Below are 13,937 nucleotides of genomic sequence, written 5' to 3'. Positions count from 1 at the left end.
GAGCTTATTTAAGTTACATCAGAGAGAAAAAGGTGATGCTAAAGATGTAAAGATCTTCGTGAACGATGGCTGACTATGTTGTAAACCGGAATGAAATGTAAAATTTTGGGATTTAGATGCAATTTTCCCTTTGAAGAGAAAACGTTTTTAGGCACGTACCCCTTCATGTATGGATGTCATCCTTGTCCTCAAGGGCTTTACTATCTGACTGGACGTACAGGGACCAGGGTGATAGGTAGGAATCAGATACGATTCTAAAGTTTGAGTGCATCAGTCTGCTGCACTGACAGGAAAGGACAGGTGGCTCAGAAAGAAGGAGTGGGCAACCTTAGACAAACTGAGTCTGAATTCAGCAAGTTAGGATGTGCACTAGGACGAAGGAATATTTACGTATCTAGTAGATAACAGAAAAATGATTTCCCTTTCATTTCTATTCTAGAACGTGGTTCACCTAAGGATTTAGTTACTAAAGATATCACCGACACATCAATTGGGGCTTATTGGACATCTGCTCCAGGAATGGTGCGAGGTTACAGGGTTTCATGGAAATCGCTTTATGACGATATTGAGACTGGAGAGAAAAGTCTTCCCAGAGATGCAATTCATACTGTGATAGAAAATCTGCAGCCAGAGACCAAATACAAAGTTTCAGTATTTGCAGTTTACAGCAGTGGTGAAGGAGAACCTTTGAATGGAGAAGCCACGACTGAATGTAGGTAACAGCACGAGGGTGTTTGTGTTTGTGTTTGTGTTGGTGCTACCTAATAGCTATCAGCTCAAGTGACAGTTTAACCACTTGCCTTTATTTCTTTCTTTTTATGTGACAAATGGGGTCTGAAAAATTAGCATCTTTTAAAGAATGTGGTTTAAATTCAAGTTTGCTTGGTTCATTTAGTATAAAAATTATATCAAATTTTGAAATATTGAATCCTATCCAACTACCTATATTTGTCTCTTTGTCTTTTTTCCTGATAGAGTGGTCAGCTAGTTAGATCAGGAGCTATGGAGACAAAGAGAATGCAGGCATGTTTATAGCTATGTGACTTTGGGCAAATTACTTAATTTCCCTTGAGTTTCAGTTTGCTTATCTGTAGATTGAAGCCTCTAAGAGTTGACTTGAGATTAAATGAAATGACAGTGTGCAAAGTGCTAAGCATAGTGCCGAGCCGCTTAGAGTTGATTGATAAATGATAGTGGCTATTGAAGCTATGATTATTATATACCCAAGACTAATGCTAGATTCCTAGAGTCTTTATTTTATTCCTTTTTTATTTGGTAAGGTTAAATCAAAAGTCCACTCAGTGTTTTTTGATGGCTTAGGTTTACCTTAATATCATTAATATTCCTTCCTGTGAATAGTTTTGAATGACCTATCATCATTTATTATCAGCTGGTTGGTGAAAGATGTGCCAGCATTTCATAATTCTCTTTCCTAAAAAACCTTGTTAACAATAGGAATTTTTTTTTAACTTTATTTATTTATTTTAAGAGAGAGATAGAGCAAGTGCAAGCACGAGCCTGGGAGGGACCGAGAGAGAGGGAGAGAAAGAATCTCAAGCGGGCTTGCTGCTGTCAGCACAGAGCCTGATGTGGTGCTTGATCCCAGGAACCATGAGATCATGGCCTGAACCGAAATCAGGAGTTGGACACTTAACCAGCTGAGCCACCCAGGCACCACCAAGTATAGGCATTTCTAAGAATTTGTAGGAGAAGATTTTATTCCTTTTGTTTTGGGAAGATTTGAGGAAAAGGGAAAAGAATGGGACCTTCTTGAATTTCCTTTCATTAGAAAGAAGTGGAAGAAGTGGGGAATTTTTTTGGGTAAAAGAGAAGAGAGGGAAGTGTCATGAGCAATTTTAGATAAGTCCTATATCCTGATTTTAAGTTGTCTTGAAGTCTTTTGGTCAGAGTTGTCTGAAGAACTCATCTCTCTCTTTTTTTAATCACTGGAAAACTCAGAAGAATGTGTCCAAGTTCAAATTTGTGCAAAATTAACCAGATTTAAAACAAACTCCCTATTGGAAATTTAAATATGTGAAAAGGCACATTGCTCAGATATTCACATGATTGGTTTCCATGGTAGTAAATGAACTCTTGTGTCTGAATATATTGGCTGATGTAGTTTAAAAATTTGGCAGAAGTTCATCTGGCAGAACTTTATTTGTTGTAAAGAGAAATCATTTCATAAACCAGGCCAGATATTACACATATAGCCAACTTTATTTGTAGGAGTGAAGATACAATTCATGTGATTGAGCAGTTACAAAAGTATCTGTATTTAGAGGGGAGCTTTTTCAAAAATCTTCTCATTTGTGTCTTCTTCCAAAAAGACTAAGTCTTCAAATATTTATTTGGGACTGAAAATCTCCACAGGGGATATGTTTTAGCCAAAAGCAAATATGTTAACAGAAACCCTAAATAAACCTTCATCTCTAAGAAGCTGAGCCTCTAAGAAATTTTCAATATTTTTTTGACTAATTGATTGAGTTAAAGGTAAGTGAACAGAAAGGCCTCTTTTGAACTAGGAGCAGAGTAGGCAGGAATGAAACGTACAGTTTTCAGAGTTTCATTTGTACACAAACTGCTCAAACATCTAAGCAAATGATAGAGAAGACAAGAAACTTTCTTTGTTCTACTTCTGTTTTGTTGTTGTATTTTATTTTGCCCTCTCTGTGGAAAGTAAAGCAGTTTAGAAAGTACTTGAGAAATCGGAGTCAGATGTGGTACTTGGGTGGTGGATGAATCCTAAAGTATGGATAAATGGGCAGAGTCACTAGGTCATGCTCTCAGAGTTTCTCATAAACTTCCAAGGGGACATTGTGGAAATATTTTCGGGAGTGCTTTCACCTGAAACTCGGCAACATGGTGTGCAAACTGCTGACACAATGAAAACCATGGATTGTGGCTAGAAAGCCAGCAGATGGGAACCTTTCTATTGGCGCTCGAGTTTATGGCAGCTGGGTTAGCAGAAGTACAGTGGGTGTTGGAAAGCATCTTGTGAGAGCTTCTAAAACATGAAAAGCACTTACAGATGTGAATGTTGCACCCTTTTATAGCACGTGGCATACCTATCAATGAAGTGAAAATTTTTGCTTCTTGCTCATGGGAAGCCAGCGAGGCTTTTTTTTTTTTTTTTTTTTTGCCCTAAACTTCAAAGTTTTCCATGAAGACTAGGGTAAGATATGTTGTACCTTATTTCACCTCGATTCTTTTATTTTAAAGAATTAATTAAAAGGCAGGAATATAATTGCGTTCCTTGAAGCATTTCAAAGTATGATTTAAAAAATTTGACTGTTACTAACATTTAAATTTGGGACTGTTTTGAGGTTTGGGATCTCATATTTTGGGGGATATAGGTGTCTTACAAGACCAACACTTGTAAGAATTAACTGTTAATTTTTCTCAATTCTGAGTTGTGAGAAGTTGGTCTAGAAATTTTGTGCAAGAGAGATACACTTTGTTCCACTGAATAAAAATTTAGGCATAGAAACAAGAGGTCAGAAACATTAGCACAATCTTTTCTAGAAAAGTGTTAGACACACATCAACTTACTCAATATTTGTGACAATTGGAAATGATACTAATCCAAATAGATTGTTATTCTATATAGTGCTCTTTCCTATACTATTTCCAAAAGTTTTTGTAAGGACTTTACATTTTTTCCTTTGAAAAAAATATAATAAATATAAATATCATATGTATATATAAATAATAGTTTACTTACCTAGAGAATAGTAATAGAGAATTGAGGATTAATCTGAATAAATGTTAGTATTTATAGAAAGTAATGGGCTTCGCTGAGAATTCCTAGTGTCTTTAAACCCTAAAATAAAAAATTGCAACCAGTTTACTCTAAGTTTAATGTATACTTTTGCATCTCCCAGAAACAATCCATAACCATATATTGAATTTCTTTTTTTTTAATGTTTATTTACTTTTGAGAGAGAAACAGAGAGACAGAGTGTGAGCGGGGGAGGGGCACAGAGAGAGAGAGAGAGAGAGAGAGAGAATCCAAAGAGAGAGACAACAGAAACCAAAGCAGGCTGCAGGCTCTGAGCTGTCAGCACAAAGCCCGATGCAGAGCTTGAACCCACGAATCCCGAGATCATGGCCTGAGCTGAAGTCGGACACTCAACGACTGACCCACCCACCAGGCGCCCCACCATATATTGAATTTCTTTAGCTATTTTGTCATTATTTGTCCTTTCTATGTAATGTATCTTTTGCTTACATAGCTGCTTTAAAAATTTTCTTTTTATCACCGATTTGAAGCAATTTGTTTCTGATGGGCCTTGAAGTTTTTTTCATACTTGTGCTTGGGGCTTATTGAGTTTCTTGGATCTGCGAGTTTATACTTTTACAAAATTTGAAAATATTTAGACCATTATTTTTTAAAAATACTTTATTACACCCCATTCTCTTTAGGTACTCCAATTATACATGTATTAATTTGTTTGAGGTTATCACACATCTTAGTATTGTGCTGTTCAGCCTTTCAATCTTTTTTCCCCTTGTGTTTGATTTCAGATAGTTTCTATTACCATGTCAACAGGTTCACTAATTTTCTTTCCACAATATCCAAATGTTTAATCTTAGACATTGTAGTTTTCATCTCGAAGTTTGGTTTGAGTCTCTTTTATATGTTCTATATCTTTACTTAACATGCCTAATACTTTTTCTCACATTATTAACATGTGGGATATAGTTGTAATAGCTGTTTTACTGTCCCTTTTGAATAATTATGTCATATATGTCATTTCTGATGCTGTTTCTATTGGTTGATTTTTCTTCTTCTTATGGGTTGTCTTAGCTCTAACTGCCACAACAAAATACCATTAAATGGTGGCTTAAACAACAGAAATTTATTTTCTCATACTTCTAGAGGCTAGAAGTCCAAGATCAAAATTCTGGCACGATTTGATTTCTATTGAGAAGTCAGTTCATGACTCACAGATGGCCATCTTCTCACTATGTCCTCACGTGGCCTTTCCCCAGTCTCCGCATGGAGGTGGGGGGAGAGAGAGAGAGAGAGAGAGAGAGATCATGCTCTGATGTCTCCTCTTCCTCTTATAAGGATTTCAGTCCCATCAGATTAGGACCCTAATCTTACTACTTTATTTAATCCTGATTACCTCTCCAAGGTCCCAACTCCAAATACCATCACATTAGAGGTGAAGGCTTTAACAAATGAATTTTAAGGAGACACAGTCACTCAGTCTATAACATAAGTCATATTTTTTCCTTCTTTGCATGTCTGGTAATTTTTATGAGATGCCAGACTTTGTGAATTTTACTTTGTTGGGTGCCAGATATTTTTACATTCTTATAAATATCTTTAAGCTTTGCTCTGGGATTCAGTTAAGTTATTTGGAGTAGTTTAATCTTTCTCAAGCTTCCATTTAAGTTCTGTTACAACCAGACCAGAGAATCCCTTAGTTTAGGGATAATTTTGCCCCATTAATGGGGCATCACTGGGGAACTGCATGAACTCTAGGAAATAATTGTTCCTTCTGCTGCTTTTGAGTAGTTCTTTCCCTAGCTTTGGGTGGTTTCCTCATACATATGCACTGATTAGCACTGGGCTGAAGATTCCAGGAGGACCGCTTGCAGATTTCTGGAGCTTTTCCCTCTGTTACACCATCTCCTCTTCAGTACTCTGCTCTGCAATTCTAGATGCCTTGGCCTCCCCTAACGCACAAAACCATCTCCTCTAAGTGAGATCTAAGTGAGATCATCAGGCTCCATCTGCTTTCCCTCTTCCTGAGCTGGGGCTGGAAATTCTGTCTAAGCAATAAGCCAGGATAATCATAAAGCTCACTCCTGTTTGTTTTTATCTCTCAGGGATCACTGTCCTACCTTGCCTGATATCCAGTGTTTGAAAAATTTTGTTCAATATACATATTTAGTTTATTTAGATTTTTTAGTTGTTACAAGTGGCCCTTGCCTGTTTGAACACAAAAATTTCTCATAGGATCAAGAAAGATTCTTTACATGAAAATTTCTCTTAGGATCAAGAAAGATTCTTTGCACTGTTTCCTTCAGTTTAGTGTCTTCGTGTAGAAGTTGCTTATGATCTTTGAATGCTAAGATTATTGAACTGAGTGAAATGATCTTGCTTATATGCTTTAACTTTGTAAAAGAAAAGGGATGTGTGTTGGCTTTTTGTGGATGTTTAGTGATCTGTTTCTGATACTGATATAGTTATTAATAATTGTGAAATATTAGTAAAAGATAATTTAATAAAAAACATTGATTATATATTTATCAAACACTTTTTACATAGTGTTCCCTAAAACACTCAGTGTATACCAGTTTGTTTTTAGAACCTGGAGATATTTTTATGTGTTAGAGTTTCCTATTCTTTTTGTGTTCATGTCAGTGGCAGTCACAAAAATGGGGTTAACTATAGTCAACTCTGGCTAATCATTTATGGACCATACTTTTTACTGAAAAGACCCAAATAATATTTCTGACCCTGCATTTATGATTTTTAGTATTCTCCACAGCATGATTGCTACTGGAATTCTTTACGGATGGAAATATAATAAAAATTCTAAAGCTTATCTCCGGAAATGGATGTTTTCTTTACTAAAGTCTCTAGAATGCAAAAGGAAATCCGTGCAATATGAATTTCCATTTTTCAGTTATTAGCTAGATAAAGAGAAAACATCTTACCGTGATCTCACTGAGATTAGGCTCACACGCCATCATGAATTTATGAGAGATCACATTGCTAAGCAAAAGAGTACTGTACATATTTAAGAAACCACAGTTTCTTTTCACATAAATGGGAAAGAAGACATGTATATTTTCTTTCAACACGGTATACATCGTAATCTCCTTTTATCCCACAGTATCCCCAGATTCAAAAACCTTGAAAGTGGATGAAGAAACAGAAAACACAATGAGAGTTACCTGGAAAGCAGCACCTGGGAAAGTCATCAACTACCGTGTTGTGTATCGCCCCCGTGGGGGAGGGAGACAAATGGTTGCTAAAGTGCCACCCACAGTCACCTCAACAGTGTTAAAACGACTTCAGCCCCAGACCACATATGACATTACAGTTCTCCCAATATACAAGACTGGAGAAGGAAAGCTTAGGCAAGGATCAGGAACGACAGGTATAAAATAATTTTTTTTTGGAGGGGGGGCAAGAGTATAATATATTAAAGGAAGACTTTAATACATCTACTTTATTTGTTAGTGCCTAAAATTAATTCCATAGTAAATTAGATTATAATAATCAGATGGGATCCTGATTAGCATACTAATCCTGGTAAAATGATTCTTCATATTAATGTTCTAATGCTAATATGATCTTATGAATGGTGAGAATTATTTATATATCCATTTGGGTAGCACTTCGTTATCAGGATTTTTATTGGATGTTATGTCTGGTGCTACCACATTTTATAAATATACAATTTGAAGTGTTGTGTTTGCGATGATTCCCATGTACATCACTTAGATATCGCTAATCTGATTTCTTATTGCAGGGGGTAATAAAAAACCCCAAACCTAGTCTTATGGATAATATTTTAAAACATTTTTATCTTTACAGCTTCTCGGTTTAAATCACCCAGAAACCTCAAAACATCTGACCCAACCATGTCAAGCTTCCGAGTGACTTGGGAGCCTGCCCCTGGGGAAGTAAAGGGTTATAAAGTCACTTTCCACCCTACGGGGGATGACAGAAGACTGGGGGAGTTAGTGGTTGGACCATATGACAATACAGTTGTTTTGGAGGAACTTAGGTAGGAATGAACTATATTCAGTTATGGTTAAAAGATCGAATAGTTTATGTAAATTAGTAGGACTTACACAGATAATCACTTATGTGTCTGATTGCCAGCAGAGTGCTTAAAATCAGCTGAAGTTGCTTTCTTAGTCTTGTTCTTACGGAAGATGAGGTTAGGATTCAGAGGCCAAGCTGAGTTTTTTGTGACATTTTAATGGTTCGGAATGGCATCTTTTCAATAACATCCTGCGTTTTTAAAAATTAACTTTCATATTTCACGATGTCACCAAAAGCAGCTTGTCCCTAGCCAGGCCTGTTGAAATGTGGGGGTTCTTGTGCCTTCTGGAAAGGCCCAGGTGACTCACACTGAGATGCTGAATATGAATCCTCTTCCAGGGTGGGCCATGGGAGAGAGAAGCAGGACTTTGTGCTTGGTGCCAGCTGGCAGGAACGGGAAAGGGTGGGCTGATTAAAGGTCTCGCTTCAGGCTGTGCAGTGGAAAACAAGGAAGTCTGAGTTTGAACAGCACCCTACATTCATCACAGTAGGAAGAATGGACTACTGTGCATTGCCTTTTGGAAAGTTTGTTTGTCTCAATCATTCATTCAACGGTATTGAAATCTATATAAATACTCATTGTTTACTTTTAGCAGATTAGAGAGGATGAAATTTATTGAGGTTGCTATGTGCCAGGCATTGTGCTAGGTACTTTATGTTACCTTGCAATATACAGCATTTAAATTATTTTCTTAAAGCCCATTGCTTAGAAGCAGTACCTTTTAACATGCTGTAAGTGAACGTTTGTAAAATCAAGATGAACGTGTTTAACAAAGCAAAATGTGCTACCCCTTGAGCCAGTTCTACATACGAACTATATATTTTAACATTTCAGGGCAGGTACCACGTATAAAGTAAATGTTTTTGGAATGTTCGATGGAGGAGAGAGTTCACCCCTTGTTGGACAAGAAATGACAACCCTTTCTGATACAACTGTCATGCCAATTTTATCCTCTGGTAAGAAACTGAGTTACATTTCCCCAGGAAAACTTAATATTATGATGCTATTTCAAATGTGAACTGTTAGGTTAGTCACACAGTGAAAAGCAAATATAAACACTTTATACTACAATATGCTTAAATAATTTGCACACTTAAAAACATATCTTCAAACAGCTAGCTAAACATACCTTTGACAGTATTTTTTAAGGCCTATCTTGTCAGCATTTGCATTGGTTACATAGTACTGTATTATTTAAAGCTGAGGTTTTGCAATGGGTAGGTTACATACACTTTCTCTCTTTTTAATAACTAAAATGCAATGTTATTTTGTTAAAGTAGTTGCAGAAATGATTTATTTGGGCTGAGCAAGCAGAGTTCGGTTACATAAATAGGTGGACAGCCATGGCTTGGTAAGCAACATGGAAGCATAAGCTCTCTGGATTTTTCTGCTCCTGCCACAGTTATTGCTTTGATGTGCATGAAGCTAGCTTTGAACGTCCTTAGAGGTGGAAGTAGTGGATAGAATTTACCTCTAAATGTTTTCCATCATTTGATAAAAAGGAGTAGACCTGGGCAGAGTAGGGGCAGGCTTGCAAAGGCTTAGGTGTTTGGAGTGGTATTTGGGAGTCTTCAGTCCTGATGGGAGGTACTATATGCAAAGGATGCCGTTGTAGTGTGATGAGCATCATTTAATTTTCTCGGATGCTACCACGGCAAGAAGTTGGAAAAGTCATAGCTGGTAATGTAAGCTTCCAGAAAAGAGGGGATTTAAAAAAATGTGGATGTGGACAAAATAAGTCAAAGTGTCAAATCCTGTTTTGTATGAATGTTCTGTTGTTTCTGTTATGATGATATTAACTGACTTATATTTTTATTTTGTAGCTTGTGCACTGAGGATATTGGGATTTTTCTCTTTCCAAAGCACCCTAGCTTTGTATCAGTGTTTGTGCTTGTTGTCTCTAAAGCTCTCAATTTGTATATTTGTTTGCATACTTTTCTAAATTGTCTTCCTTCTTTCTTGATTTTTTAAATGTGCAGACTTCACCATCTGTATTTACCTGATTGTTTTACATAGTACATGATAAAGTTAAACAGCTAGCAACTCAATAATATAGTAGCTATCAGGTTTTAGAACAAGGTATCTTTACTTCCAAAAGGTCTAATAAAGATTCATGTGTCTAATCCTTCATAATATATGTAATAATTACCCAAAGCTTAATTATTTTAGAAGATGTTTTAAGCTCACTAAAACCTTTTTTAGCTCACACATTTTATCAGTTCATTTCGTATTTGTCTGCCAATGACCATTACATATTACCAAAAAATGCTGCATCTAATTTTTAGATCACATTAAAATTTTATTAAAATTATTAATGCCTTGTCGCCAGATGGCTATACATTCTCATTCAATTATTTCAGCTCTTGGGTTTGTAAGCCCTTTCAAATACAATGATGGTTTAACTTAAGTCTCCAGCATCTATGACTGTAGCCAGGAAAGAGTCAAAGATGAAGGAAAGATTTGCCATTGAAATATCATTGGAGGAATTGGTGATCCTTATGAATGTTATTTGAGGTTAATGAATCATATTGACATATTTTTGGAGTCCTGACCTCCAAATCACCAAGCTAAGCTACAGAACTGAAGCAGCTAGGCAACACTGAGCATCCAGGGATGGCAGAGGCATGGCTAGGAAGTCATTCTACTAAGAATTTGCTCCTTACTCTGTCCTGTCTCATGATTGCCATGTCAGGAATGGAGTGTCTCACCAGAGCGGAAGCAGACATTGTGTTGCTGGTGGATGGATCATGGAGCATTGGCCGGGCAAATTTTAGAACCGTGAGGAGTTTCATTTCTCGCATTGTGGAAGTCTTTGAAATTGGTCCCAAAAGAGTACAAATTGGTAAGGTCTGGCAATATTGAAGACCTTTAAACATTTTTGTCTTTCTTTTTTTATATATGCTAATGCCAGTGGTGTTATTTTAGCCCTTGCTCAGTACAGTGGGGATCCCAGAACAGAGTGGCAGTTAAATGCTCACAGAGACAAGAAGAGCTTGTTGCAAGCAGTGGCAAACTTACCATACAAAGGAGGCAATACTCTCACAGGTGAGTAAGGACAGCCTGGTGCACTTTTAGGTCTTGCTTTTGGTCAGAACTTGTGGCTGAGTAATGATGCGACTGATTCTCTTTTAAAAATCCCACTAGGCATGGCTTTGAATTTCATTCGTCAACAGAGCTTCAAGACCCAAGCTGGCATGAGGCCTCGAGCTCGAAAAATTGGTGTTCTCATCACTGACGGAAAATCACAAGATGATGTTGAGGCACCTTCAAAGAAACTCAAGGATGAAGGCGTGGAGTTGTTTGCTATTGGTAAGCACTCGAAAGGCTTAGCAGTGCCCCTGGGGTTACAAAAGCTGAGGATATTTTTGTAGTTAAAATATTTTTGAAGCATAAACACATAAACATATTTTCCCTATCACATAATTTATTAAACATATTTTCCCTATCACATAATTTATCAAAAAGATATGCCAAGAAGTCAACTCATTTTCTTCTTTTCCCCTTGTAATGGGATGCAACTACATGGCTTCTTGGAAGAAAGTAATGGGTCAGGAGGACAAATGTACTATTAGTAGGATGCAGGAAAATCCCTGTTTGGTTTTCTGTGGCACCATGTTTATTTTTGATATCCATTATTTTATTTTCCAGAGAAAACACTCAAGAGACACTTTTTGGTGGGAAATTGGTGCTAGAAGCATTTAGAAGAAGCCAATTCAGAACAGCCTTTAGTTCACATTATTTTTTTATTTGTTTCTATTTTGTGACAGAGATAGTCATTTTATTATTGAGGAAAATCATATGTATGTTCTAGTTAACATTGAAAATCCAAATGCTTTTAATTTGATGTATCCTTTTTTTTTTTGCAAGGTATTAAAAATGCTGATGAAGATGAGTTAAAGATGATTGCGACAGATCCTGATGATATTCATGCATACAACGTGGCTGATTTTGAGTCACTCTCTAGGATTGTAGATGACCTCACCATTAACTTGTGTAACAGTGTCAAAGGTCCAGGTAAGATTAGCCTAGGGCTTCTCGCCCTCAGCACTGTTGATATTTGGGAGAGATAATTATTTTTTGGATGGGGAAAGGGGACTCTTTTGTGTATTGTGAAATGTTTAGCAGCGTCCCTTGGCTCTGCCTACTGGATGTCAGTAGCATTCCCTGAGTTGTGACAACTAAAAATATCTTTGAATGTTGCCAAATATCTGATGGGAAGAATAATGCCCTCAGTTGAGAATCATTAGTTTAGTCTGTGATTTTTTTCTCGGATTTGTTTCTGATGGCAACGAATTAGAAATGACTTCTAGCTTATTTGAAGATAAGCAACTAATATGGTAGAAATGGTTCATATGCTTTGGGTATTGAGAATACATGTATTTGACTTTTTTCCTTGAGTTTCTCTCTCCAAACATTTGCAGATTTTCCTTTTGGATTTTGAACAACAGACTGACCTTTTCCCTGGAGAAATAGACCAGCCAGGAAGCCAGAATTTTTAGGCTTCTGGCTCTGGGTTAGCTGAGGGAGTTGTAGTTTTATTTAGTTGGAGAGAACTTTGAGTGGGGATGAAAACATCTTTTATCAGTTTTCCTTTATTCATTTTTTATCAGCTGTGTAATAGTTGCATTCATTCTAGTTTCCCAGACTGTAAAATTGCTTGATAATTTTGTAGGCTTGATTATGACCCAACTATAATAAAGGTTAGAGTACTAAGAATGGAAATGCTTTCCCCAGCTTTACAAAGAAAGTTGAAAGAGTTTATAGGAGAATGATTGCTATGCTAATGAAGTCATTGAATTAATTCTCCTTAAATTATTATTTGGGACATCTTTCTAATGATCACTGTGAACTTAGTATTTCTATTTTCATTGATGTTACGTCTAGATATTGGTCTGTAGTCATTCTGTTGTTCATTGGTCATTTCACTTTCCTTAACCAGAGAGAGCACAATCACAGGCAGTAGGATATTCCCAAATTTTAAAAGACTTGGTTGTTTTTCTTCTCTCTTGAGAAAAAAAGTGGGTAGCTTCTCTTGCCACTGAACTAGGTCCTATAGGAGAACTAAACATAAATGAGAAACCAATTCTGTCCACACAGAGTATAACTTATTGTTAAGGAGATTAAGACATGAATATAAATAATCAAATGATAATGAGGGTGGTGAATGTGGGTGGTCCAACAATGATAGAGACAGTGGAATTGTCAGGACCCAAATCCTTATTCGTCAGTTATATGTATAAGGTTAGGGAAAGGAGGAAGTATTCAAGGACGATTCAGAGGTTTTAGAGTCTAGGTGATTGGTAAACAGGTAGCGCCACAAGAAAGAGTGGGATCAGGTTTTAATGAAAGATGAACCCAGGCTTGAATCTTCAGGGACTGAAAAGTCCTTTGCCCACCCAGGGAGGTCTTACGGGCAATGAGACTCTAGACTGATTTACTTTATATCAGGATGTGTGTACAAATTTGAAATACCGGGAGTAATACTGTTTCGATCTAATTTCAGATTTCATCACCTTGCTATAAAAATGATAAAAGCGTATGCATTTTACTTCCATGTGTAGGTGACCTGGAAGCACCTTCTAACCTAGTTATTTCTGAGCGAACCCATCGTTCTCTTAGAGTGAGCTGGACACCTCCTGCTGACAGCGTGGACAGGTATAAGGTGGAATACTATCCCGTTTCTGGAGGGAAACGTCAAGAAGTGAGTAGACAACATCTACAGCCCACTCCTTCCTGATATTGAGATTGAGTCCTTCACATTAAGGTTCAAAAAATGTTGGGTGTGGAGCAAGAAAGATGTAGAGAGCGGCAGAACTGAATCAACAGTGGTGCTTTCTATTCCTTGCTAGGCAAACACTTCCATTTGGGCTTAATTAAAGGAAAAGAGCTTTGCTTAAATTCTCATGGTTTCTAAGAATTGCAGAATATCAATATGATTTTTAATCAAAGGATGCTTGATTTATTTGTGAGTTTATAGTAGAATCCTTGAGGTGGAAGGAAACACTAAAGATGATCTAGTTTTACCCACTCATTTTACAAATAAATAAGGAAACAACAGCTGGGAGAATAAATGATATGAATTGTCTAAGATCTCATTGTAATCTGGTAATTTCCAAAAGCAAAAGACAATGGTTTCATCGA

At 36.8% G+C, this 13,937-nt stretch overlaps 1 protein-coding gene across 2 annotated transcripts in view; it reads left to right on the top strand.

Moving 5' to 3' along the window:
- Positions 1-13,937, top strand: part of COL12A1 (collagen type XII alpha 1 chain) — a 115,858-nt gene that overhangs the window by 35,650 nt on the left and 66,271 nt on the right. For both annotated transcript variants that reach the window (XM_030315852.1, XM_030315853.1), the window contains exons 14-22: positions 440-712; positions 6,855-7,121; positions 7,562-7,754; positions 8,631-8,752; positions 10,489-10,638; positions 10,722-10,841; positions 10,941-11,105; positions 11,664-11,810; positions 13,358-13,497. In XM_030315852.1, coding sequence (XP_030171712.1) covers positions 440-712; positions 6,855-7,121; positions 7,562-7,754; positions 8,631-8,752; positions 10,489-10,638; positions 10,722-10,841; positions 10,941-11,105; positions 11,664-11,810; positions 13,358-13,497 — 1,577 coding nt within the window. The remainder of the gene's footprint in view (positions 1-439; positions 713-6,854; positions 7,122-7,561; positions 7,755-8,630; positions 8,753-10,488; positions 10,639-10,721; positions 10,842-10,940; positions 11,106-11,663; positions 11,811-13,357; positions 13,498-13,937) is intronic.

Source organism: Lynx canadensis, chromosome B2, assembly GCF_007474595.2.
Source record: "Lynx canadensis isolate LIC74 chromosome B2, mLynCan4.pri.v2, whole genome shotgun sequence".
Lineage (NCBI taxonomy): Eukaryota > Metazoa > Chordata > Mammalia > Carnivora > Felidae > Lynx > Lynx canadensis.
Note: the sequence above shows the minus strand (reverse complement) of the source record. Positions and strands in the feature narration are given on the sequence as shown.